The sequence below is a fragment of the Osmerus mordax genome, chromosome 6, assembly GCF_038355195.1.
Source record: "Osmerus mordax isolate fOsmMor3 chromosome 6, fOsmMor3.pri, whole genome shotgun sequence".
Classification (NCBI taxonomy): Eukaryota; Metazoa; Chordata; class Actinopteri; order Osmeriformes; family Osmeridae; genus Osmerus; species Osmerus mordax.
In genome coordinates this window covers 18,327,898-18,355,723 of record NC_090055.1, presented here as the reverse complement: position 1 = coordinate 18,355,723, position 27,826 = coordinate 18,327,898, and the positions used below count along the sequence as shown (strand labels likewise).

Here is a 27,826-nt window from a genome sequence, read left to right as displayed (position 1 = left end):
TCTCTCAACACGTATCTTTTAATACTACTCATACGAGTGACTATCACAATGTATTATACATTATATTTAAAATGGTCAGCCAACTACTCCTGAGGCAGCAATTATTAAGGAAAAACTACAGGTCCCACTTTTCCCCATGAGTTGTGCGGGGCCTACGTCATCATGTCTAGCCAGCCTCCTCGGTGGCTTTGTGCGAGAAGACAGAATTGAAGCGACGTAAATATATGTAGATGGACTGACGAATCCCACAGAGGTAATGTTGTTAAACTTGCTGGTTTAGGTTAAACGCATGATAATTCGAGTGGCTAAACGGCCGGCCACAAAGTATTTGCATTTAAACTGGCCCTACGGGTGTTGTGCAACCTACGCATCATAATCATCAATTGTTGGCTGTTTCGAGAGAGCTAATAAAGCACTATTACCCATAGACATGTATATATGTCTATGCTATTACCACTGGATTCATTCATTCATTCTGGATTCATTCATTTCCTGGTTCATCATAGCATGGAAAAATCATTCTGATAGTGATACATTAGCGTTTTTTTTTTAATGATGGGCGAGTAATTGTATCGTCCACCTCGTCTTTTGTTATACAAAATCCATTCACTGGCGACAGCTGGGTACAGATTTAACATTGGCGCCTGCAAGGCTTGGAAAGGTCCTGTTATGCTTGCTGCCGTCTTCTTGAGCCGACCGTGTGATCGCAAGTCATTGCATTGATCACATGAGGATGAAGCTCACTATCGAGCCTAATGCATACATTTAATTAAACCCTCTCAGCATTTAAAAATTAGATTCTGTTTTATTTGGTAGCTTACAGTGTTTCACTTTCTGTGTTTCCATGCAGGGTTGCCACACCCAGGTCAAGTAACGGAATCAGGGAGAATTAACTGGACCATGGAGAGGCTAGAACAACGAGATAAGAGTGAGACAGCAACATGGCCAATGGAGAGCGAGACAGAATCCCAATCTATAGACCCTCAACCAGTAGACAGTGAGACAGGGGCCCGATCTATAGACCCTCAACCAGAAGACAGTGAGACAGGGGCCCGATCTATAGACCCTCAACCAGTAGACAGTGAGACAGGGGCCCGATCTATAGACCCTCAACCAGTAGACAGTGAGACAGGGGCCCGATCTATAGACCCTCAACCAATGCTGGAGCTTTTATCTACCACCAGGGAGGTAGATTTGGAGAGCGCACCAGAGTTGACTTGTCCCACTAAGATGGTTTCTGATCTGTCAGATGTCTCTATAGAGTCTAATGATCGTGAGGAGGGGGCTCTCGATTCTTCTATGGATGTAGAGGAGGTGAAAGTGTGTAACATAGTGCCTCGCAAACTTTTCATCCCTCCCAAGAAGGACAGACTGGAGCCTCTGAAGATGGACATGTCTAAGTCTGTGGTGATGCCTCTAACGTGTAAGGATTGTTTTTCTGATTCCTGTGAAAGCCCTGAACTTGTACCTTCGTAACAAACTTGACAGTGTCACACAGATGCCTTGATGTGATGTCCTTGTAACTCATCCACCTCTTCCTCATTCAGCTTCCCAGCTCTCCTTGGAGTGCCTGGAGTGCCACATCATCTTCAGCGATCACAAGAGCAGGGAGCGCCACCTCAAACTGAGCCACCCAGCGCAGTACGAGCAGTGCATACTGGGGGATGCCCTGTTCGCCTGCTACGTCTGTGACCGTCACTTCACCAACTCCACTGATCTTATGACCCACCAGCGGGCCCACACCGAGAAGCAGCCGTTCAAGTGTCCCATCTGTGGCGACGCCTTCTCCAGATCCTCAGAGCTCACCCTTCATAAGAAAGTCCACATAGGTCAGCATGGCTACACCTGCTCAGTCTGCGGAAAGCCCTGCAAGACTCTGACCCTGCTGAAATATCACAGCCGCACACACACAGGGGAGAGGCCATATGTGTGCAAGGAGTGTGGCAAGCGTTTTAGCATGCCCAAGGCTCTCCAGAAACACCAGCAGACACACTCGGTGAAAGGATCGGAAGGAAACGAGGAGATCCAGACTTCCTCTGCGAAGGCACTGCAGAAGAAAAATGGTGAGGAGTGTTGATAATATAATAATAATAAGACTTTATTTATATAGCACATTTCATACAATAATTGCAGCTCAAAGTGCTTTACATAAAATCAATAAAAACAATATAATAAGTATTAAAACCTTTCTGAACACAGGCCTTTTTGCAGAGCAGTCCAGAACCTATGTTGCTCAAGCCTTACTTTACTAATAATACTTTACTAATAAATGGAAGATTTGATATTGGTCTGTAATTTGCAAGTATACTGTTATCCAATTTGAGTTTCTTTAATAGGGGCTTTACAACAGCTGTTTTGAAGGCATCTGTGAAAATGCCAGTTCTAAGGGATGTGTTTATAATCTCTAGCACCGGACCTGAGACACTATCAAACACTCGCTTAAAGAATGTTGTGGGTATAGGATCAATACCTGAGGTTGTGGAGTTACATTCGCTGACGATTTTGGAAAGTTTGCTTTGTGTGATACAGGTAAATGTGCTCATGGTTAGGGTTAGGGCTCATGGTTATGTTGCAGGATCTACTGATGTGAGTTTCACCTCCACTAGTAATGATAACCCTAACCCTCTGATCAAAGTTATGTTGTTCTTGGAGAACAGAGCAAGCTCTTCACATTTAACTGCTGAGGATAGATGGGGGCAGGAACAGTGTTTAGCAGCTGGTCAATGGTGGAGAAAAGAACTGGCATTTTCTGTACTAATGTTGGAAAAATATTCTTTCCTTGCTAGACGGATGGTTTTGTTATAGGTGGTTGGTGCATCTTTATAGATATTGTAATGGATAGTGATTGGTTTACTCAATTTTCTCTCTGCTGCGCGGCATTTTATTTTCGTTTCACTAACATTTTTATTTCTCAGCCATGGGAAGGTTCTGCTTGTAGACTTGTTTTTGGTTTTCAGTGGTGCAACAGAGTCTAACACAGATAATAGTGCATCATTGACTCCAGGATCACAATGACTCGTATTGAGAGACTTGTTGCTCTTGTTGGTTAGTTGTAACGTTTTTAAATTCTTGTACTCTGAAATATTTAACTGTTGATTGTTTTTTTCTCTGTCATCATAACTCCATCGTCTAGATGTTTTCTATGGACTAAGAATTATTTTGTGTTTTTGTTAAGATGATTTCCACATCAAAAAGTATACAATGATGGTCTGAGAGGGTTAAATCAGTTATTGAAATCTTATTGATGTTTAGTCCAGTTGTTATTACTAGATCTAGTGTGTTCCCGTGCCGGTGTGTCGGATCTGTTATGTGTTGAGTTAGATCGAAACTGTCAGAGATTTAAAAGCTCAATAGCTCTTGGGTCAGCTTTTTTATTTACTTGGATATTTAAGTCTCTGTTTAGAACTACTTTGTCATATCTGGTGACACATACTGATAATAGTTTAGAGAATTCTTGTATGAATATTTGCGAGTGCTTGGGTGACCGATATATAATAACAAAAAGTATTGATTCGGTTTTGAGCTTTATTTCAATTTCAGTTCAATTTATTTGATCAAGAGGCCACCCTAACCCTATAGCAAGATATTCAATTGATGTAAATTAACCTAGCTCAGTGATTTTGAACAACAGTTTAGATGAGAAAATACCTGCTCCACCTCTTTTTGATTTCCTAGAAACTTGGTGAAAGCTGTAATCAGACGGACACGCTTCTATCAATGTTGCTGTTGCCGTGTCATTGTTTAGCCAGGTTTCTGTTAGACAGATGCAGTCTAAGTTATTTAGTTTGACAGATCATTAACTAGAAATGTTTTGTTATTTAGTGATCTAACATTTAGAAGGGTCAGTTTCATCTGTGGTGTATTAACAGATAAAACAGGGAGAGATAGATTAGATGGAACTGTTAACTTGATGACGCTTTGCCATGTTATCTAATCACAACAATGTAATACCTTAGTCATTATTTGTAAATGCCTTTCTTTGAATAATTGAAAATCAGTATTATCATTTATAAGTTTGCAGTGTGTTTTGAATGGCCATGCTATATGTTGTACTATAATAATTAACTTCTTATATTTTGTCACCTTAGGTTTGTCTGCAGTGAAATACCCCTGCTCAACATGCAAGGCCACCTTTAAGAGCGACAAAACACGAATGCACCACATGAAACGCAAGCATCCGACAGAGCCATTAGCTGGACAACAGGTGAAACTGGGAATGCCTATTATTACCCCGGCCCCCATCTTCTTCCCACACTTGGAACCCCTTGGACCCCTTCAACAAGTAGACAACATAGACACTGAACAAATCCGCAAACTCATCGAGTCTTTGGGAAACGTACAGAGAGTCAACCAGGTGGTCGTACTGGGGCAGGTACCACCTCACGCCCAGCCTCTGGACCTGCAGCGGTTCCAGTGCATCGGAGAACCATTTCAGCTACATCTATCTCCTCCACAGTTGGAGCTAGTGGAGTTGAAAGAGACTGGGTCATTAGAACTGGGATTGACGGTCATGCCTTGTGAGGGGACAGAGACAATGAATACGATACAGCCAGTCGTACTAGACGAACAAATGGAGCACCCGTCACTTTCACTCACACAGGCGGATGAATACGCTGTCCCGGTGGAAAATGCAGGGCCAACAATAGTCGAGGCTGAGGAGGTGCTAACACACAGAGGGGAGATGAGGCCTGAGCAGCTTCTTGAACCGTCAGAGACTGGACAGACAGCAGAAGGTCATTCTGTGGATCGTAACGTCTCTAAGAGTGAGGGGGTTGAACTGGAACAAGTCCAAGAGCAAACAGTTGTATTGGAACTCACGCCGTTGGTACCGACTCTGGATATGGAACCGCCTCCAACCGTACAGGAGGGGCTAATGTCTGAATCCCCTCTGGTGCCAATCACTGAACTGGAGCAGACCTCTGGTCAATCTCTAATAGGTCAGTGTGAAATTATGCCTGTCCCAACTCTCACCCCAACGGTTGAGTTAGAGCTGACAACTTCCTCTTTAGTACAGACAGTCACATTTACTCAAACTTCAGAACATGAAAGTAATCAGGGACAAGGGGAAACCTCACATACAGAAGCAGATAGTGGAGTTAAAGTAATTTCCACTCTACAAACTGACTCGGCTAAGCAGAAGGTGGACGAAGTTGTACAGGACTCCACTGAGAAACATCTATTGGAAGGTGGAGAGAGGGAGAAGGGCCTTGGCATGCCTGATGATGCAGGGGAACAGGGATTTCATCCTGAAGTAAACAGTGTAAAACTTAATGTGTTACAGACATCTCTTCCTCCACCAGAGACAAAACTGCTTAAAACGGTTTCACAACTGCCAATAAATATGTCAGTTCAAGAATTTGTAAAAGTACGGAAAAGAAAACAGGCTACGTTGCAGCTTAGTTTGGAGGCAATGCAGAATTTTGAAAAACCTGTCAAACGGCAAAAAACAAAAAAAGGTAGATTAGTTGTAAAGTTTGGCCCTAAAGAGAAAAAAGAGAAAAAGAGAAAATCCAAGAAGCCAAAACCTTCCAGGCCGGTCAAGCTGATTCAGAGAGAAGAGCAGACACAACACCAAAATGAAATGTTTGTCTCAACGCCAACAAATGAAGGCAAAAAAGTGCCTTCAAAACAAAAGGCGGTGAAAGAAAAAAATGACAAACAAAGGAAGATGGGATCCAAATATGAAATTCAATGCACCAATACGGTCAATAATTTGCAAGTGCAACAAATGCAAGTAACATCTAAGAAAAAGAAAATGAAAAGGAATAAAGATGCAATTCACGAGGGTTCAGAGCAGTCAACTGAGCAAGACACCATCATCACGCCAAAGCCACCAAACAAAAACACACAGACACATCCACAGGAAGGCCAGCTTAAGAAAACGAAGGATGGCAAACAGCCCAGGAAGGAGAAAAAGAGAAAGCTAGAAGAGGCTGACCTGGAAAAGACAAGCCTTCTCTCATTAGATATACCAGACCCAAAATTAGCACAACAGTCCTTACTTTTACTTAAAGGCCATAAACAACCCCAGTTAAAAGTTTACAAATTAGATGCCACGCAGGCCTCAGATGAACCTCCGGAGCCTCAGTCCCAATCCTCTCCAAGTAAAGGCAACACACTCAGACAGAGGAGGAACGGGCCAGGTGGGAAACCCCTTAACATGCTAAGTGTTGGGATGCAGAAAAAAGTGGGGAGGCCCAAGAAAAACCAGAAAGGACTTTCTCTGTTGACGTCTCTCTTCACCACCGTGTCCTCTGACTCACAACCCACCAAGCCAAAGAGAGCTCCCAGAAAGCGCAGTGGCACCTCCAAGGTGGAGACCGAGGGAGTCATCTCCTCGTCTCATTCCGGCCGAGCCCTTGAGTGTAACGACTGCGGGGCAAATTTCAATGAGGTCTCCTCCCTCCAGGGACACAAGGCAGCCATGCATGCTGTTGAAAGCCCCGAGCTGACTTACACCAACGGCAACATCTTTGAGGGCGTTACGGGTCCCAACCTAGGCAAGGCTCCAAACGTGAGTACAAAATCGGTTGAAATTCCAGTGCATCCAAACCCATTTGGCATGCACGTTGCTTCAGACTGGGACATGGAAGCAGAAGTGGGAGAGACGGCCTCAAGTGACAAAGAAGGGCGAGGACTTTCTTTCCCAGCCCTGAACCCCTCCCCCTCACTGGCTTTGGCTCCTCCCGAAGGTGACGGATGTGAAGACAGGAGCCTTCAGGGCCATGGCGATCCTCCAGAGCACTCTACTCCATCTCACTCTCCTCCACCGATTGTCTCCCCGGCTCCTCTCATATCTGACCAGGCAAAACCCCTCTTGTCGGGCCAGTTCCCTCCACACCTCACGTCCATAGAAACTCTCGACACCTCTCTCCACGCCGAGTCTGGCGGGCATGTGGCAGGGGAGGATGTCCCAGAGAGTCAGAGCCATGTGCAGGAGAGCCGTAAGATTTCCCTAACTCCAGATTATACTTCTGAACACCAAGCTCCAGTAGAGGATGACATTAAGGAGGAGTTACTTTTGGAAGTGGATTTAGTCACTGTAGGGGAACAAAACGAAAGAGAAGGCCAGAGCTTGTCTCAAAAGAGTGCCAAAGGTCAGACTGTAAAAAGATTGAGTCAAAGCGAAGTAGAGAACACCCTTGAACCCCTTGCACATGAGGATCTGAATGAAAACGTTAAGACAGCCGAAACGAGGCCAAGCACACAGTCGTCCTCCAGCTCCACAGAGCATCCCGAGATCAAGCAAGAGGAGGAGGAGATACTAGTCCAAAGAAAAGAAGAGGAGAAGAAGGGAGTTGCTCCAAAGAATGTGGCGAGGCGCAGAAGGAGAGGATCCGGGCGTGGAAGGAGAACCCCAAGGGGACGTTTAGACGGAGACAGCCAGAGACGGGTACGTTCAGACAAAGATACAGATGAATGCCAAGTTGTCTATGAGCAGCCCTCGCTCCCTGTCGATTCAGAGATGAAAGATGAAGTACAAATTGGTGCTCCGCAACCTTGTCGTGTGGCAGCTTCAAGTGTTGAGCCAGAGATCGATTCTAGGCCGGATCCCCACAGAGAGATTGTTCCTGCCGCATCTGCACCAAGTGTGCCCTCTGTCCTGGAGGAGTCACCGGAGGAGCAGGTCGTTTTTGAGCTGGAGTCGGTCACCACCAGTGTGGAGGAAGTGCTGAAGTCAGAGGAAGGTTTGGGAATAGGAGTGGAGGAGCAGGACAGAAACACCGTCCAGTCTCCAGGCATCATACTGGAGAGGTTCCTTACCTCGAGACGGAGAGAGGGGGAAGACGAGGATCAGCGCTCTGATTCACCTTCTATATTGCACAACTTTCGGACTAAACCACATTCAGAGCCACAGCACCAACAGGGTATTAAGTCTGTTCTGGTGAAGCAGGAGATGACCGTTTCACAGAATGATCCTCTGGACGCAGTGGGGCAGAAGCAGATCAGATGGAGTGTGGAGCAGGTGGACATTCACAACGGCCCAGGTTTACGTAAGTACAAGAGGAACGTTTTGAAACAGAAAGGCCCAATCTCTTACTGAAGTACTCAGTACTGATGTCTTATGTGTACTGTGTGCTGTGGTTTTACAGAGCCAGACATGGGTGAGCGGATCAAAGCCTCTTCTGTTGACTCCAGTGTCAGGCAGTGCATCTTCTACCCAGTGAAGCAGGAGGAGAGAGAAGTTCTTCTGGAGCCTTCTCAGAGTCACGCTGGGGTCTCCTCCTCAGTGGAGCAGGGAGACCAGTTTGTAGAACACCAGGCCATGCCAACCTTTGGTAGACTGTGTAAGCATTGTTTCCCTCCTACCTGTGATAAACATTTCTAAGTGCTAGCGTTAAGAGCCTAACTGAAAACTATTTTTTTTACTTTTGACTGACAGATGACAGAAGCTCGGCAGAAGAGCATGAGGGGAGCAGAGCGATAGGAGAAGGGGTCGACACAGCAGAGGGTACGTTCTGATGTTTTACAGTGACTCAAATGTCTGATGAGTATTTTTTTTGCAGGATGTGTGTTTTCAACATTCACTTGACTAAAACCACATGGGCAACATAACTTTGTTATGTCCGTTGTACTTGTCCTCAGACATTCTCTTTTTTCCAGGTGAACTCGACTTTGAACAGCAGGACACTTCTGAGCTTCTAGAATTTCTCCTGAATAGTTCTGATGAGGAAGATTCTGTTGATATGGAATTATCTGATCCACAACCTGACTCAGAAGCCCTGCTTATGGCGGGTTTCCAAAATCATCATGGACAACATCATCCAAATGAAACAACAACAATCAAGTATTGGATTTTTATTTCATAGATATTTGTTATACAATGCATAGTCTTTATGAAAATAATGTATACATTGATGGTTATGTTTTGTCCAATTTTCCTCTGCACTTGGACTGCACATCACATCGTAATATATTTAAGTCAGGCTTTCAAGTAACTTCTATTATACTTTGATCATCTTCCTGCCTTGTGTCATATAGTCCATGTCTGGTTTTCTTTTAGCATGTCGACCTGTGAGCCTCAGGCTCATTCCAGACCCACAACTGGATCATCCTATGCACAAAGAGATGGAGACAGATATAGCTGTGGAAAGCCCATTGATTACTTCCTCAGGTATCTCGGCTGGGATACCTGGGCAGATATTGCCAACTGTACAAATAAAATGTCCAAACTGACAAACCCAGTCACAGCCAAAGAAGTCTGTCAGTTTGTTGGTATCCATATTGCAATGGGAACGTTAAAGGTTAGTGCCCACTGAGTCACGTCATGCATTTTATCAATCACTACAATGAACAAGACCAATGGGAGGAAATGAAATAATTGTTTATTTTGTACACTAAACTACCTAATTAACTCGTTTCTTTCAGTTTCCCAGTCTGAAGCTCTACTGGCAGGACTTCACCAAGGTTCCACTGATTGCTGAGGCCATGTCGGCCTCCCGGTTTTCACAGATTTCCTGCAAGCTAAAGCTAGCATCTCCACCCATTGACAACGTTAGGGACGTAAGACATGACAGAGGTGCAAGCCGAGCTGGTAACAATAGTAACACTGACATGCCTAGGGACACAGGATGTGATGAGGACAGAGCCCAAGACACTCCAACTCATCTCATCGCTGGCCCAGTTAAAACTGGATCAGACATGAGTGGCCAAAGTCATACCAGTCAAAGTCAAATGCATGACCAAAGTGCTAAGTTTACAACATGTAGAAACTCAATCACTTCTAGAAATGTACAAAGGTGTGCAGATCAGCAAAACTGCTCTGCGATGAAAATGGATCCCCTTTGGAGGGTCCGACCCATACTGAACCGCATCCAGGCAGGATGTGAGATGCTTAGGCGAGAGGGGGACCATGGAATTGACCAATATACCATTCCTTTGACAGCTAGGGCAGTCAACCACAATGACAACCAGCCCTCCCTGAACAGCACTGTCTTACTAGGATCCTCTGGTATGATCCTACATTTGGATCTCAGTTTGGATCTGTCTGACAAAGAGGGCACGGTTGAGAAAATGGTTCCCAGAGATGGGATGGTGTATCTCTGTAAGCAAGAGCTCTCAACCCCAGCAATGCTAGAGCGCCTCCTTGAGTCGGGTGTTCATAGTGCAGGCAAAGTGGGTGGAGCTCGGGGGCAGATTGGGGATGAGTTTGTCAGTTCAGATGGGAAATTGATGCTCCGCAGATCCCATCATGGCTTCATCCTGTCCACCGTAGGTAAGGGGCAGCCATATATGGCATCTTTGGTCGACAATTTTGAAAAAGCTGAAAAGGCTGCCCGTCTTAACAGAGACTTGAGAGAACTTTACCGCACCCCGCAGTCAGCATCGGCTGCATCCTGCTGGCCCCAGGTAATCCTTTGGTACCTTACAGATGTGGCTCTGGTCAACTCATGGCTGCATTACCGGCAGGACCGCCGTCCTGGGCCAGAGCCTTTGAACCTCATGGCATTCAGGTTGGAGGTTTCCAAGGCCCTCATCCTCTCCAGTGGCTCAGACACCCAGGACTCGATTCCTCCACAACCACCAGCTCAGACAGTGCATACCCAAGGTGTGCTTCCAAATCCTGGTCTGATGCAGGTAGGGCCTCTGCCAGATGCAGCCACGCGGTACGATGGCTCGGGCCACTGGCCCGAGCAGGTTGGGGAGGGAGAAGAGAGCAGGTGTCGCTTCGGAGGCTGTGAGCGAACATCTCGGGTGCGGTGCCTCAAGTGTTGTGTGTTTCTCTGTATCTCTCGCAACCACAACTGCTTCTTGAATTTCCACAGTCATGGGTTTTTCTGATTGTTTACATTACATTTACATTTAGACTTACAGTAAGTACAGGGACATTCTCCCCCGAGGCAAGTAGGGTGAAGTGCCTTGCCCAAGGACACAACGACATTTGGCACGGCCGGGAATCGAACTGGCAACCTTCAGATTACTAGCCCGCTTCCCTAACCGCTCAGCCACCTGATTCCCACCTGACACCTGGTTTACCATCATTGTTTATCTCTATGAACCAGATTGAATCATGTGTTATTTAAATGGTTTTAATTCTCATTTCTCCTCTGTCACACAGTATTTCTCTTTGCACGCTTTCACCATCTTGCCTTTTCGGTGCCAGTTTCTGTCATTTTATTGCCGCTGTACAATATTTATTATGGTTCCCAATAAGACTCTCCTTCTCCTGGGGTATTTATTTGAAGATGCTTTTCAGCTAGTTCTTCTCCCTTTTATCAAATGTCAGCAAGTTTTTGGGTGTAGCCTATCATTGGCTTGTGTATGTTTGAGAGAAATGTTAGATTTGCATTGAACATATGATGTGAATACGTTGAACAGTAGTAATTATCAGGAGACTATTCACTCCTGAAATGTTTCCAAAATAGTGCAAGAAACATTTAGATGATTGTGTGTGTGTGGCCTCTTGACAGCTATGAACCTTATTTCATACACGAAATACTGTGTAATTTAATTGAACATAAATTTAAAAAATTAAAAACAATATGCCTGAATCTTAACGAAGTGAGATGTTTCATGCTTATTGGCTAAAAGCCGCTTCGTTCACATATTTAAATATGCTACGGCCGAAGGTGTTATTTTTTTGTCATAGGCTCTGCCATAATTGAAATATGGATGCGTTTACTGTTTACATTAAACGCGAATTTAAGCGTTTGCCTAAAATGCCTCTTGCATGGCTTCCGACCTAAAACAAAAAGTGAAGTCCGCCAGCCTCTTTTTCTGTCTGCTGACGTCACGCTACTTGCCAAAATTGACACAAAACGATTGAGGTTGGTGGTGGCTAACTGGTTAGCTAACTTTATTTCAACAATTTAAATGTTAACAAACTACGCTCGAGAACACGCTATCCATAAGTGTAGGTATCTATTGGTATTTTGTTATTTAATTAAGTTAGTTAGTGTTAACTAATTCTATTTTGTTAAATGCAAATGAAAGTCTGAAAGAACTGTAGCTAGCCCTAGTTAGCCGTCGTTAACTCATGCAGTGTTTGCTACACAAAGTACTGTAGCTACAAACTTATTGTTAACAGACTTGCTGTAGCGTTAGCTAGCTTACTGCTTAACAGTGGTGCTAATTGGGAACGGCTATTCCCACTGCCCTGTCTTATTATTTTGGGTAAAGTCTATAAATGTCCAAACTTGATAGATAGCCAAATAAGTTAGCTAGATAGCGCTACATAGCAGGGCCTTATTCCGTGTCGGTCCTTTACCAGTAGGAGCTAGCCTAGCATCTGGCGGAAACTTGTCTGTTGCTACAGTAGCAAGGAGTGTAGTTAGTTACCCTTAACTGTCGATACAAAAGTAGACTGTGCGGTAGCTAGCTGTCTAGCTATCTTGATTGTTTTTAGTGGCTGCTTAAATCCAGTGGGCTTATCACATAAAAGACGTGTGATAAATGTGGCACAAGTGAGCTTAGCCTAGCTTGTCACAATCACTTTGCAGCTTTACAGTCAGCATGCTTCCAGACATGTTCAGCTTCCTGTGAAGCTAGCTAGCTAGTTAGCTATTCAAGTTAAACTAACTAGCAAATCATTGCTTGATTGCTTCTTGTCATTTATGTCATCAGCAGAGGGTGTTTGTATCATCTAAAGATGGACTCGGGCATTTTGAACGTAGAGGAAATAGTAATGGGACGGGGAGCTCCGGACCCCCCTGCGGAGGAACCTCCATCTAAACCTGAGAAACCCTACCCGGCCATTACCACCAAGCCACCTCCACCCACTGTCATTCAACCTTGTGAGTTATTAAGTGTATATTTTGATCAACTAAATGTGCAAACTTAGTTTGAAGTTGTGTTGGTCTTTAATTCAAATTATTTAGGACTACTTCAATTACTTACCCGAGACTAGTAACAAAAATCATGTCCTTACAGCTGTATTACATTTATTCATTTAGCAGACGCTTTTATCCAAAGTGACTTACAAGAAAGAGCTTTAAAGTGCATAGGTCAATGATCATAAACAACAAAATAGCCCCAAAAACATTGCAGGTAGCCAAAACATGAAGCATAGATTGTGAAAAGCAAATAAGTGCAAATGGGTAGAACCAGAAAAGCATGTAGTTAAACAAATTACAATTAAACATGATCCTCTTATTACCCACTCCTTGCAAAGCAGTCCTGTTAGAATGCTTACTGCCATTTTATCTCATTTACACAGTACAGAGACAACACATTTTCAATGTCTACAGTGAATTGTCATAACTTGAATAGTCTACTCCGTTTCCAGACCAACATGAGAACCTGCAGTGTTTCCAGTGCTTCATTACCTTCTGCAACTCCAAAGCCAAGGAGAGGCACATGAAGAAGAGCCATCGGGAGGAGTATAAGCAGCAGCTTCAGCAGGTATCCTACACTTACCTGTTTATATATACTTATATACAGTTGTATAGATAAGTGTTTATGTACGTACATATGTGTGCGTTACTACATACACACTACATATATTTTATATATATCTGTCTTTGGATGTACAACTAACTAATACAAGAAATGTGAGTACATGTTTTGGCAAGGTTTTGTTTTCTGTGACACACCTTATGCCATGTCTGTTTGTGCCGCACAGGGAGATACGCTGTTCACCTGCTATGTGTGTGACCGCACCTTTTCATCCTCTGAAGAGCTGACAGAGCACCAACCCACCCACAGCAAGGAAGACAAGCCCTTCAAGTGCCCTTACTGTCACGAGTGCTTTCGTACATTTTCTGAGGTCTGTGTCAAATGAGGATGTGGACGCCAATGGCCTAATGTTGAAATGGAAAAGATGTGATGTTTAGCTCGTTTTAACTTTTGTCACACCCTTTGTTCCCCATTCTTTTCCTTTTTTTGTGCTTTACAGTTAACAGCCCACAGGAGACAGATATGTCCGGAGCGTCAGTTTGTGTGTAAGGACTGCAACGAGACCTTCCGGAACCCTGCACAGCTGCGTGCCCACCGCCTGGCCCAGCACCCTCGTCCCGAAGCAGAGGAAGGAGCGGACGCCGATGACAGCACCAAGACCCATCGCTGCGGGAAGTGTGCCCGGGGCTTCGAGAATGAAGCTGAGCTTGTGCTGCACCAGGAAAACCATGCGGGAGACCAGCAATGCAACGGCAGCGATGCCTCCAAGAAGCGCGCACGGGCCCTCAAACCAGAAGACGCCGCGGGCGTTGAGAAGAAGGGGAAGTGGAAGAAGAAGAAGGAAGACGAGGAGGTGAAGGAAGAGGTGGAAAGTAGCAACCACACGGAAGACGCCGGAGCTGCTGTAGCTGAGCCGAAAGCCAAACCAGGTCGAGGACGTCCACCCAAAGCAGCTGCAGGCAAGGAGGCCACTACTGCGGGTGACGGCAAAACCTCAGCGCAGGAGAAGAAACCCAAAGCAGCTCCATCCCGCCAGCAACGCTGCCCAGAGTGCGACCTCACCTTCCCAGGCTTGGTCCAGCTCCGTGCCCACAAGAAAGAGAAGCACGCCGCAAGTAAAGAGACGGGAAAGCAGCCCGCTACTGCAGGCGACGGCCAAGGCCCTGCGGAGGAGGAGGAGGAGGAGAAAAAGAAGCCCAAGGCTGATGCATCCCGCCTCCACCGCTGCCCTGAGTGTGAGCTCACCTTCCCTGCCTTGGCCGAGCTCCGTGCCCACAAGAAGGAGAAGCACACCCCCAGGAAGGCCCACCCCTGCGAAGAGTGTGAGGAGAGCTTTGCTCGCCCTGAGCAGCTGGAGGCCCATAAGGCCCGGGTGCACACCACTGGCCGCTACTCCTGCCCAACCTGCGGCAAAAGCTTTGGTCGGGAGAGCAACATGAAGGCCCACCAGAAGAGCCACCCAGAGGAGGAAGAGGAGAAGAAGAAGCCAGCCGGACGTAGCAAGAGATAATTCATGGGAGAGGAAGTGTTTTTTTCAAAATCATGAGCAAAAAAATTTAAGAGGTTGGGTGGGGGGGGGGGGGTTTAGTGAAAAGGGGTTTGAGTTTTGTTTTTACCGTGGGAGTTTTAACTGATCATGAGTTGACAGGAAGACCTATAGTTTGGAGTGTTTTTTGGTAAATGTGAGGTTTACAAGGCATGTTGTCGATCCACTATACACTCACCGTTAGTTAGACTAACCAAAATATGTTAATTTAGTCTTAAACCTGTCTTACTGGGCATCATGTTGATTTCAACATTTTATAATTGATTTATTTTAAACCATAATTATAAATGTGTTGTGTTTTATGGCTCTTTTCGAAGTGCTTGTGTGATGTGTGTAAGGTATGTTGAGTGACGAGGCCCCTCTCTAAAATTTATTTTTTGTCATGCTTTTATTTCATCTTTTCGTCTTGGTTGAAAATTAAATCTTAACATTTTTTATAACTATTTAAAAAAAAGGGCCCAAGAAAATGTGTAATTCACAATGTTGGTGTGAATGTCTGAATGGCCAATTGTTTTTAAAGGAATAATGTATTTATTAACTTTCGGAGTCATTTGAAGTGATGAATTGTCAAGCAAAGTACTGCAATTATTGATTAAGATCTAAATTATATTACTGAATGAGTATAGAATTATGTAGAGATTTAATTGTTACTTAAGTTCTTTTAGGCCTGTTGGTTGTAAAATGTTTTAATTTCATTATCTGCAAAAGCAGATAAATTAATCCTGCCACACTCATAATTTGATCACTGTATTTTTATATTGAAGTGTTAAAATGAACCTGACAGGGTTTAGACGCAAGCAAGCAGGAGTGACAACGGTGGCCTGAATTAAGTGGTTTTACGGATTTTCTCTCCCTCCACAATAATCCATCATGACTGGACACTGCCAATAAGTAATAAAGAGAGCTGCCTCGAGGGCTGCAACAAATCTGTCAATGTGTATATAATGGATATAAAATGTGTTTAAACGTGTTTATTTTATATGGGATTAAGACTATTATTAGTGATGTCTATAATCTGTTTCATCATTATGATCATAAACCATTAAGACATTCTAAACACGGCGTTACCGCGAAATAATACGAAGCTTTCAAATGTATGTCGAATTGCAAAATAACGCCTAGCAACTACAAATACAAACTTTCAAATTAAAATGGAAACATGTTGACAAAGGAATATTCTATATACTACTGCCCGCTCGTCAACCTAATTTGAGAACACGCTTTCTTATATCAATTTATTAAATTGCTCACCTGCAGGTACAGTAGTCAAATTTGGCAGTAATATTTGGACACAACTATTTCTTTATTGTGTCGTAATTAGAGCTACGTCAATCTTTTTTGCTTCTATTGCTTGCAGAGCAACAGGCGAATACTTATATGCGACGGTCGTATGCATTATTAATGTACACACTAAAAGTACAGTATGAGTCAAATTAGTATCCTACACCACTCATGTTTTGGAATTGATTTAGCAAGAGCTAGCGTTTTTGGTTAAATACAGTTGTCAAGTAACAAACCATTTACGTCAGATCTAGGCTAATTCATTGTACTGTATAGCTAGGGTTCTATTCAAACACAATAGCAAAAACATAATGTGAGGTATTGAGACATGCATTTAGTGTGATTTGCATTTTTTTTTGCATAGCTTCAACTATAATCTTACCTAAAAACTGGATACTTAGGCTACATCAAGGAATGTCGATTCCAAGTGGACCACCAAAAAGCCTAGAACATTGTATGTATTGAACATACAACATATCCCATCACCTCACAAGTTTGTAATGCAGCCCTCCCCTCTGAATCTCCAAAACAGAGTAGCCTAATTTCAGGGCTGTAAATTATGACTGAATACATCCAATACAAATATTTATTTCCTTTTTTGGTCAGCAGGATATATGCTTCTTCTTCCTGCTCATCAGTACATTTTGTGTCTTTGGGCCTATAGATCCAATGATCTTTTGCCAGTACTGTGGCTGGATGGCAAGAAAGAGCCCACCCAGATGTGCCCATTGCCCTGCGATTACGGATTCTGTCATAAAACAGAAAAATCTCCAGATTTCCCTCAAAATTGAACCAGTGAACCACGCAACGTCTGAGTCTTTCCAGGAAATGTTGACGGTTTCCCCTTCTGACACTCCAGAGCCTAAATCACACCCAGCCTCACTAGAGAATGAGCCCACTGGCTCCAAGTTGCAACCGCAGAGCCAAAATTCTCCTGTATCCTCCAACTCTGTCTCTCTTCAGCCAGCAGACAGATTCCCGGCCGCCTTCCCCGTTAATTACTATTTAACATTAACATCGGAGAAAACTCCCCGCTCCCAGACATCATCTCTATCCTCACAGCTACATGGGTCTGACCATGAAATTCAGATCCTACATCCATGTCGGTTCTGTAAACTCACATTTACAGCATCTTACTTGCTGCATCATCACATTAAAGCTAGACACAAACACCGCTGCAACATGTGTCCCCGGACATTCCATGGAGGACTTAAGCTTGCCCAGCACCAGGCTTATGCCCACTTAGTATCTCGTCCTTGCAACGTAATCGGTGCTACCTCTTCCAACCCTGGTCCTGCTCGGACAACCAATAGTAGTAGAAAAACAAGGAAACCATACACCAGTTCCAAACAATCTCTCGTGTGCCAGGCTTGCTCTCGTAATTTCCATTCGCCTGGCACGATCCAGAAACACAGGTAAAACCTGTTTGTTAACATAGATTATGGATTTTTCTGTTGTAGGCCATGTGTTTATTGTAGTTTGAATACTGTGGAGTTTTGTCCAGAGATTGTGCATTGTGTATTTGTTTGTACTCCATTTAGGTGCAACCCTCAACACGTGCAATGTACTTCTTGTGGAAAATACTTTGGCAGCAAAATATTGCTCCGCCAACACAGTTACCAGAACAACTGCAACAGTGCCTGGAGGAAAAGCGAGGAGACAGAGACTAAAGATGTCTCCCCCCTGGTCAACTTGGTCAGCCCACAGAGAGACAATCCGGTCTCTGACTCCCAGAACTCGGACTCCAGCAACCTACTCCCTCAGAAAGATTCTTAATACCACTCCAGCAGTGACACAAAAACTCAAATCTGCACTGCCAATTCAAAAGGAGTTTAGTTACTTTATTATATAAACAATGGAAAGTCGGCTATAAGAATGGTGTGGTTTTAATTTGTAAGCATGCAAAAATCTATGTAAATATATTCAATTCCAAATCATGTACAACCTCAGAAAATATTACTGTATATATAACCAATGACGCACTGCAATAACAGCTTCAAATGAATTCCTTTTATTTCACAATGACAAAAAAATACAATAAAAAGAAAGCAGAAAGAAAGAAGGAAGGCTAACAGCAGTCAAATATTTAGGATTAGGGATCACAAAATTAATTGATATGCTGTAGATTAACATTATGCTAATAGAAAAATTTAATTAGTCTCTCAAAGTACACTACACAAAATGATATAGGAAACCAAAAATGCATCTATAATATGACTCAATCTTTCATTGAAATAACATAACTAAAATGAATACCACAAAACATAACTTTTCACAGCATTCCACTACCTGAAAATATAAGATAATTCAACCTAGAATTAATTGGTATTGCTACAAAAAAAAAAAAAAGAATTTAACCTATTCTCACATTCATGAGTGTGGCAGAAGACTATCTGCGCTCCAAACTGCTTCTCACACAACAGTTAATAAACTGGCACCTCTCCCCTGGCATGTTTCATATAGTGCTGGTGTAATTCATTTTCCAGATCAAACGCCATGCTGCATTCAAAACACTCCCAGTCCTTCTGTTTGTGATCGATGTTTGACTTCTCCAACACCATTGTTGTCTCTTCCTCTTCAGAACAATTAGACCCGTTTTCAGAACATTTTGCAGACTTTGAACCAGATTCGTCAGAGCTGTATTCTGGTAACCATGACTGTACAGAGGCATCATTTTCACTCCCATCCTGCTCCTCTCCCACATTCTTTGGTGATTTAGACACCCCACTGAAAATCAGCTTTGTCAATTTAGATACCCTTCTCTTTTTGTTTATACTGTTGCTCCCCAGAGGCGTTTTGTTGGATCCGACGTAAACCCCTATGTGCCTCTTCCGATGCGTGATAAGGTTGCCAAGTTGGGAGAACCTCTTCTTGCATAACGCACATTTGTAAGGTTTCGCACCTGTGTGTGTGTTGTAGTGGGAACGCAGCTCCGCGGGCACACGGAAGCTTTTGAAGCATATGTCACACCTGTGACGCTTAAGGTCATGGCCTTGCAGGTGTTTGTTCAGTAAGCGCTCATCCCTGAAGCCTTTCGAACAGGAGAGGCACCAGTATGGCTTCTTCTTGTGGAGTTCAAGATGGACCAGCCATGTCTGCTGGGAGCTAAATTCTTTCTTACACAGGCCACAATTGGGTACGGGGTCATCACCTTGTTTGGGTGGCTTGTGCACTTTTAGATGGGCCAGCAGGAGTGATGGACGAATAAAAGATTTTCCACAGTATGGACATTTATGATCGTGGTTTCTTGAGGATTGCTGTTCATGCATGGTCTGGTGGTTTCTAAATGACTCCAGGTAGGAGTACACCTTCCCACAGATGGAACAAGCGTAAACCTTGCGGGAGCTGGTGAATACTGATTGGTTATCCTCTCCTTCCATGGTAAAAACGGGATGGACCTTTACAATCTCTGATGGTCTCACTTTCCAGGGACTTTCCAAACAGTCCTCTTCATTTTCAATACCATCTACGTCTACGTCACTGCACTCTGAGCGTTGCTCGGCATCACCTTCCGGGGAAGAAGCTTCCTGTTCTTTCTCCGGAACAGGCTCTTCCATGTCACTCGGAGATTTGGCTTTCCCTGGTCTTTTTGTGATCGGCCGTCTTCTCTCCTCCTCCTCCAGAACATGCATGCGCAGGTGAGTCTTGAAAGCCTCCCAGAGGGTAAACTCCTCACCGCAGTCATGGCACCTCATGCTGCTCCGGTTCACTGGAGAAGAGAAAATACAGAACATTACACTTTACTCCAGTTCCAAACATAAAAGAACAGTACTTTTTCCACCCCCATTCCTGTATTGTGCAAAGCACTCATTTTGGATCTTGGTCACCTAAATGGTTTACTATATGAGGTGTAGATATTAATCATGCAACATTAGCATCTGACAGAACGCACTTCAGCACCCTCTACTGATACTAGAATAATGTTGCAACAGAAAACCCAAACTTACAGAGCTGTGGTTGTTCTCTTCACTGATGGGACCAACACGCCCAGCTTCAAACACTGTCCCCTCCAAAAAACCCTACACTTGATTTAAGTCATTTCTAAAGACACTAACATTCAATGTTATATGCTTGATTAGGGATTTGGTTGCAACTCTAATCACATGTATTTCATCTACAGTTACATTCAAAATGGCGTCCCAGTTATCTTTCCCCTCCATCCCCCAATTGTAATATTTTCTCAGCATAGACCTCTGTATCTTAACCAACATAACATATTGGCCATAGAAGTACACTAAATTGCAAACTGAAAGCATATTGAGACTTATTTCACAAAACCCTAACCTACTTTTCAACCAATAAATTACTTCACACAATAAAAACACAGAGGCACAAATAACTACAGTTAAGTTATTTACTTGAGGATGTTTTTCATTCCGGCAAAATGTGTTAATAATGTGACAGTATGTATAGAAAAAGATTGGGCCAATATCGTGTGATTATTAATCAAAATATGTTCATATTGAAGACGGGGAAATAAAACAACATTAAAATTTACTGATTTAATCTGAACAAACAGTACAGGTAGCAACCTACAGTAACACAAATACATAAACTAATGCTATATTAATGCTGGATGGGATGCCCATCTAACGCTTTTAGCTAAATAACATCGAAAGTAAGACTCGGTAGTGACATCATGAAAACGTTACATCTTATCAACATAGGTACAATTTCAGTTTCAATACTACACAAAAGAAAACGAAGGCAAAGAAGTAGTAATAACAAAACTATAACCAACTATAGAATTACATAGGCTATATGGGTTGAAGCCAGACCTTGAATTATTTACAAAAAAAAGTCAAGTGCTATTGAAACTGGGAATCTTTGAACTTTCCCCTATTGCATACTCAGTCAAGCTAAATCCAAACAGGTTTGTTTTTCTCAAAAACAAACAACTTTACTTTAAGAGGTAATAGAATCTCAGCATAAAGAAAAATAAATCACCATTTAAAAAACTTAGCAGGTGTTAGTATGCTTAATGATCCTTCATCGTATTCTATGTATTTGCACACTAAGAGGACACCTATCAAGTCAGAATTTATATTACATATTAATTAGTCCAGTGTGAGTACGTGATGGGGCTTTAGGTCTGAGCTAAGTACAGGGTAATATTTGTAGCAATAAACCCAGAACTCTATAACCTGTATGGAATATCCAAATCCACCAGAATATTAGTTTTGTCCCAAAATGTCTGACATTTCCTGAAATTCTGCTTTTTCTAATAGGTGCCGCGAGCATGCTCAATATAATGATTATGCAACTCAATTTCTTGACTGAAAGAAATTCCACATTCAAGACAAGTAAGGCCATCTGTGTCTCTTAAAGAGACAGCAGCATGGGCATCCATCTGCCCTTTGTCATCACCCATACATTCCTGGTGATGGTCTATGAGATCCCTGATCTCACTGAAGGTCCTGGGACATAGGGAGCAATGGTAGGAGTCATTGCTATTGTGCTGAGCTTCGTGGTTGTGCAATGCAGCGGGTGAGAGGAAAGCTTTGCCACAGTGCTGGCACTTATGGCTATTCTGTGACCGGGGGACAGGTGTCGGCATAGGAGATTGTTTGAGGGAAGGCTTCTTATCATTTAGCGGGCTGCTTAGCTGGGTGGGGCCGGATGTCATAGTGGTGCTAAGTCGGTATCGAAGCTCAGTTGGGAGGCGTCGGCGAACCTCATCATGCCAGGCAAGATGCTGTTGTAGCTGGGTCTCTGTCCAATACCCACGACAGCAGAGGGCACAACAGAACGGTCGGCTCTTGGCCAGGTCCTTATGAGCACCTAGTTGCTCTTCAGTTGGGAAAGCTTTGCCGCACTTGTGACACTTAAAGAGGCATTTGACAGCGGGCTCGGGCAAGCGAGTCGGTGGCGAGTGGTCCTCAGTCACATTCTTCACTGGTTTTATATCCTGCTTGAGCACTAGACACGTCTTCCTGTGATTATAGAGTGCCCCGGTCGAGCTGTACCGCTTTCCACAATCCAGGCATGGGATCGATTTTAGAGGTGGGAGACTGGCCCTACCCCTCCTTCTTCTTTTGCCTCCAACTTTTCTTTTCTTGGCAGAAACTTGTTTGGGGGTTACAACTGTGTTGCCACTTGTGACCACCTCCATGTCGGTTTTCTTGGCATTTACATTTTTTCTTGCTGCAACAGTGTGTGTGGACTCCAAAGGACGTTTCCTGTTCCTCAAGCGCTTGGAGTGGGCTTGCCATTTGTGGGCACGCAAGCCTCGTATCTTCATGAAGCTTTGGTCGCAATGAGGACATTGGTGAGCTTTTGCTCTGAGTATTTGGGATGGAGTATCCTCCGATTTGATGGGTTTCACAGCTGGTTGCTTTGGGACCTGCTTATTTGACCTGCCTTGAGACTGGTGTCCCTGAAGATCTGCATGGCCAGAGGATATGCTATGCTCACTTTCATAGTGAGCAGCTAAAAGTGAGCCTCGCACAAATGTTTTGTTACATTCTGGGCAAGCAAATTCAGAAAAGGAGGTCTTACTGTTGCCTTCTACACTCACATCAGCTTCTGGCTCTGGTTTTCCTTTGGTTTGACACGGGGGGTAGTATATCTGGTGACGACGAAGCACACACAGGTAGAAGAATCCCTTTCCACACTTGTTGCAATGAAATGGGCCATCATCAAGTGATTTGTGTCTGACTGAATTTGTCGTTTCATCTTTAACCAGTGACCCAGCAAACTTCTTATCCGTGTGCCATCTTTTGTGAGTGCCAAGGGCTGCATTGGAAACAAAGCGCCTACCACATTCGGAACAGACAAACTGGCCTTTTGATTGCTCCCCTTGGTTAAGTTTCTTATGGACAGGGTACGATTGCAACTTTATCTTTGATTTAGACTTGTGACCCTTTAGATGAATTCTCTTGTGGAAATTCAACGCTCCTACAACTGCAAAGCTTCTTTCACAGTCTTTACATTTGTATTTCAAATCAGATATGTCGGACGAGGCAGATTTCTCCAAATGTTGGGGCTTATTTTTTTCCTTAACGTCCAAGAGTTCATCATTTCCATCATCAGTATCATGAGGCTTGTTTTGAGCCCCTTGCTGCTTCTCATCCATGCCCTCATCACTTGCCTTCTTGTACTGCCTGCTGCATTGTTTACGGTGATATTGCAATGAAAGAATACTGTTGAAAGAAGACAAACAGGTGGGGCATTTCAAGGTCTTGTCCTTGGAAGTATTTTTAGGCAAGGACGAAGGAAGAATGGTATCACTAGCCCGGCTCAGATTAAGTTCCTTCTTTCTGCACAGTTTCTGGTGAGATTGCAATAAGGACTTTTTGCTGAAATGGGCATGGCATGTTGAGCATTGTAGCTCTCCTATCTCGAGAGCCGACTTGGGTGATGAGGGAGAGTAACTCGTCTCATAACCATGACTTTTCATATGAAACTGAAGTGCCTTAGCACGAGAGAAGAGTTTTCCACAGTCTGGGCAGCTGTATGTGTTCTTCTTCACTTGTTCTACTTGATGTTGAAAGGACTTGATGGGAGGAGGAAGGAGTTTGTCATAATGCACAACCTGGTGCCTGAGAAGGCTGGAGAAGACACGGAAAGACCTGCCACAAAGCTCGCATTTATGATTTCCGTTTTCGTGTTTCCGCATGTGAGATTTCATTATCCCTCGATGACGAAACTTCCTTCCACACACAGGACATGCAACTTGAACACGTGGACGACCATTGACCGGATGCAGCGATGGAGTTGACGGAACCATCCTCTCCTTCAAATCAGAACACTGAGTTTGTTGCTGCTTGTGGTGGGAATAGGCACCTAAAGACCAGAACCCCTTTCCACACTGTTCACAATGATAAACCTTCGGGCCTAAGAGAGTCTTCTTTGGGTTGAACACTTCCTTTTTTGTTTCAGAAGAGTAATCCTGGGTTTCCCGTTTAGCCTGACAGCTTTTACGGTGGGTGTACAATCCACTTGAATGCGTATAAGACATTTTACAATCGGGGCACTGGTGAGGTTTGGTTTTCGGATGGTGTTGTTGATGAGAGTGTAGGGCAGACAAACGAGAGAAACATTTCCCACACTCTTCACATTTGAAGGTGTTCTTCTCCAGTCCTGCAAGCTGGTACAATACATTCTTATAGGGTTTTCGATCTTCATGTTTTCTCACATGATTGTAGTGTGTTGCCTGATGTTTTGTTTCATGCCCACATATGTCACAAATGAACATTTTAACAGCCATAGGCTGGATGGGAGTCTTCTCTTTATCACTTTCCACATTAAATGAGATTTTATCCCCCTGCTCATCTTGGTCCTCTACTCTGTGGTCCTGAAATGATTCAAAGTCAATCTGGACAATTTTAAGATCAATGCCCTCTTTGGACTGATGTGCCATTGTTGACATATCTGTCTGGCAAAAGCCAGTCTCCATCTCCTCTTTCCCTTCCTGGTCTGATTCACACAGTAATTCAAGATCAGGATTCAGGTCTTCAAGGGTCTCATCTTCATCCTCGACTGAACCATCAGATGCACTTATACTGATCACTTCTACATTGAAATCCCCAGTATCGTAATATTCCATGTCCTCATCAGTTTCATTGACATACATGTCATCTCTCTCAGTTACAGGGCTGTGAATGGTGTCCTGTGAAGTGACCATGTGATCGGTTTCTTCCTTGTTGCGTAATAAAAGCTCACGTTGAGGTAGTGGGGAGGTTGGCTTCGTGGATAGCGTTTCAGTCTCCCTGAAGACGTCATTGTGACAAAGTTGATGAGACTGGAGAGCAGAGGCCCTGGAAAACCTAAGGCCACAGTCCTGACACTCAAACGCCTTCTTCTGAAGCTGGCAAACCTGATGAAGGAATGACTTTGCTGGGGTCTCTTCTTCACTATGAGCCAAACGCTGGTGCTTGTAGTAAAATGTCAGAGTCATGAACACTTTTCCACACTCCTCACACGGGAATTTTTTGCCTGCGTTGCGTGAACGGTTGTTGTGCCAACGCTGATGGCTAACTAGGGCGACACGGCTACTGTAGGTCTTTTCACACTCACTGCAGTGGAACTGCCTCTTTGGTTCTTTTTTTTTATTTTGGGGGGTACATTTATCATTATGGCTGAACCGCTGATGAGTCCTCAGACCAGACGGGGCATTAAAGGTTTTGCCGCATGGGCACTCATAAAGATTGTGTGTATTGTCTGACTGACCTGGTTCGTCTTTGTCTTCACTTTCTACCACGGTCCCACCGGTGGACGTTCCCTTCTCTCCACCCCTGTTGCGTGACTTGATCAGTTTCACCTCATGGCAACGGCGGTGAGCGTCGAGAGCCGACGCACGGGAATAACTGCGACCACAGGTGTGACATTGAAAGGACTTCTTTTTCAGGTGTGCCAGCAGATGGAATACAGATTTAGAGGCTTGCTTGTGTGAGCGCTGATGGTTAAGGAAATGGCCAATTGCAGCATAGGATTTACCACAGTCCTGACATTTATAGATGCTTTGCTTAGTCCCCGGCGAGCTTTGCTCTGGAGTGACAGAGTCACCCTTGGAACGTTGAGTACGATGCTTCATCATGTGAGAGTAGAAACCCCTTGAATCTGAAAATACGCGACCACACAGGGAACAACATAATGTCTGTTGGCCGTCATCCTTTGAGACAAGCAAGCCATCTAAATGAGAAACAGTCTCCGGACAGACTATAGGGCTGTCATGGGGATGCAAATGTTGATGCTCCAGGTAGCCTGCTTCCTCCTCAAAGACTTCTCCACAATGAAGACAGCGGAAAAGCCCATCCCCTAGAAATAGAAAGGGGAAAATACGAGGTCAGGTCGACTCCTGTCACACAAAAAACAAAAAAACAAACATCATACTTTATTTAAATGGTAGTTTCAGTACAGAGGATAAAAGTGATCAGAAAATATTGTTGTGTTTGACAAATATGACTAATTTTGTTTACCCATAGGCTATCTATTTTTTATGAAAAATCATAATTACCAACTTTAAAGAGACATCACCTTAATCTTTCTGCACTCCATTCCATTCCATATGTCTATTAAAAAAGCCTCTCCAATATCTCATGGACAAATTATCATCAACCAATATCACCACTGTATTCTACTCCCATTCAAACGAAGTCAAAATGAGTAGACTTAGAAATGTATTGTAAATTATATTTGTCTAACTATGGCCCAATATCCTGGAATTGTCAGTGTAATTGTGATAAACAATGTTGTAACTTGCAGTGCAATGTTTTAAGATAAACATACCTTCATCTAGGTTACATGTTGGAAAACACAGCCCTGTGCATGGATGGTGTGGTATTTTCTGACCCCACAGGAGTGCACTGACCCCACAGATGCACAGCTAAGACCAAATTCCCTGTTGTTCAATTGGCATTTTAATTAGCGTTGTGATGCAACCATATGTATATGAGGATTACAGCTGAAGTCATGTATAGGCCTACCTCTTCTGCGAGGCAGACCACTGCAAACTCGGTGAGAAGGTTTGTACGTATACCCTTCCAGGGTATTGGATATTTATCCAAAAGTTGTCCTCACATGAGAGCTTCATTCTTGGCCTTATTTACACCTCCCACTTGAGACTAGTGCATTCAGGCTACTCGAGCGAGCTGTCGTTCGGCAAATAAACGCATATTTGTGAAGCTCATAGTAGCTGTCATAGCATTTGTTGTTTGTCACACTTAACTGCAAGCTAGGTCGATGTCACAGTGAACAAACACAGACTTGTGTGCATTAACGTAAACTAGTAAACGTTAGGGTATGACGATCCACCACCTTTGTAGTTTAACCTTATTGTAAATTAACTTGCTTAAAGCAACTGTCAATGTCAATGTACAGTAGGTGCTAGCCCTTTATACAACCCGATAATGGCTTGAAATGCATTAACTTGATTGTTAGCTAGGCTAGCCGCCAATCACTCCAGTCAGTTAACCCACCACGTTAGAGGTAGGTTAACGCGCTAGCAACGAGGTGGATACATGTAGCTAGTACTACTGCTAGCCTAGCTAACACAGCTAAATTAGGTTTCTATACCAGACAAATTTCCAGTCGTAATTACTTACAGTCAGTACTATCTTCATTGGAACCCGCAACTCCGCAGTCTTCAGCCATTTTCTTGGAATGTTCTTTCTTGCTCGAATTGTCACCCGCAATTCCGTCTTCTTTAATCTCGATGGCGGTGACATCGTCCATCCCTGCAGCCTCAGCGTGGCACTCCTCGTCTTAACTAACCTACTAGCCCAGTTCAGTGATGGTCTTGTTTAGGCCACAGAGCTTGTATCGGCGTTGGCAATTTATTCAGTTTAGCTACTTATTTTAATGTCCACATGTATTTGGTAAAACCACATAATAACGTCCGCGTATTACTTCCAAATGGCTCTCACCTACCTAAACAATGTATTTTCTTGTAAACAAGTTAGATACCTATCTGGTTAGCTATTTAGCCTCTCTAGCCTAGCTAACAACATGGCTAGCAACAACTGATGAGAAAGTGTATTGTCGCGTGCATAGACGCAGAACAGGGTGCGTCTCATATCAGAATATTCCTTCCTTTCACGAGTAGGGTACTAACTCAGTTCTAACTCGTACATCATCATTGTGATTGTATGGGTAAAAATGTGGCAGGAGTTCCTGGACTAGGATTATGCTTATTTTTAGATATGTGTAGGCTACAGTGGGCGA

At 43.7% G+C, this 27,826-nt stretch overlaps 3 protein-coding genes across 9 annotated transcripts; 2 read left to right on the top strand and 1 right to left on the bottom strand.

The window, feature by feature from the left end:
- The first annotated feature begins 172 nt into the window (after positions 1–172).
- On the top strand, positions 173–11,484 carry LOC136944833 (uncharacterized). Of its 2 annotated transcripts, none has more exons than XM_067238745.1 (9): positions 173–253; positions 851–1,423; positions 1,548–2,063; positions 4,089–7,994; positions 8,094–8,288; positions 8,384–8,452; positions 8,605–8,788; positions 9,005–9,245; positions 9,370–11,484. In XM_067238745.1, exons 2-9 carry the CDS (start codon positions 901–903, stop codon positions 10,780–10,782), a joined length of 7,047 nt encoding a protein of 2,348 aa, XP_067094846.1. In that variant the 5' UTR covers positions 173–253; positions 851–900; the 3' UTR covers positions 10,783–11,484. The 2 variants fall into 2 exon arrangements, with proteins under 2 accessions (XP_067094846.1, XP_067094845.1); XM_067238744.1 differs by having other exon boundaries at positions 8,587–8,788.
- Positions 11,485–11,681: 197 nt separating this feature from the next.
- Positions 11,682–15,860, top strand: znf576.2 (zinc finger protein 576, tandem duplicate 2). Of its 4 annotated transcripts, none has more exons than XM_067238023.1 (5): positions 11,682–11,768; positions 12,565–12,734; positions 13,226–13,341; positions 13,562–13,705; positions 13,835–15,860. In XM_067238023.1, the coding sequence occupies exons 2-5, from the start codon at positions 12,590–12,592 to the stop codon at positions 14,843–14,845; spliced, it is 1,416 nt and encodes a 471-aa protein (XP_067094124.1). In that variant the 5' UTR covers positions 11,682–11,768; positions 12,565–12,589; the 3' UTR covers positions 14,846–15,860. The 4 variants fall into 4 exon arrangements, with proteins under 4 accessions (XP_067094124.1, XP_067094125.1, XP_067094127.1 ...); XM_067238024.1 differs by having other exon boundaries at positions 11,748–11,854; XM_067238026.1 differs by having other exon boundaries at positions 11,754–11,768; positions 12,568–12,734.
- Positions 15,861–18,185: 2,325 nt separating this feature from the next.
- Positions 18,186–27,570, bottom strand: si:ch211-261d7.6 (zinc finger protein 79). Of its 3 annotated transcripts, XM_067238538.1 has the most exons (3): positions 27,208–27,570; positions 25,334–25,921; positions 18,186–19,871 (listed from the first exon to the last, which is right to left on the bottom strand). In XM_067238538.1, exons 1-3 carry the CDS (start codon positions 27,335–27,337, stop codon positions 18,586–18,588), a joined length of 2,004 nt encoding a protein of 667 aa, XP_067094639.1. In that variant the 5' UTR covers positions 27,338–27,570; the 3' UTR covers positions 18,186–18,585. The 3 variants fall into 3 exon arrangements, with proteins under 3 accessions (XP_067094639.1, XP_067094640.1, XP_067094638.1); XM_067238539.1 differs by lacking the exon at positions 25,334–25,921; XM_067238537.1 differs by lacking the exon at positions 18,186–19,871 and having other exon boundaries at positions 20,650–25,921.
- Positions 27,571–27,826: the final 256 nt, after the last annotated feature.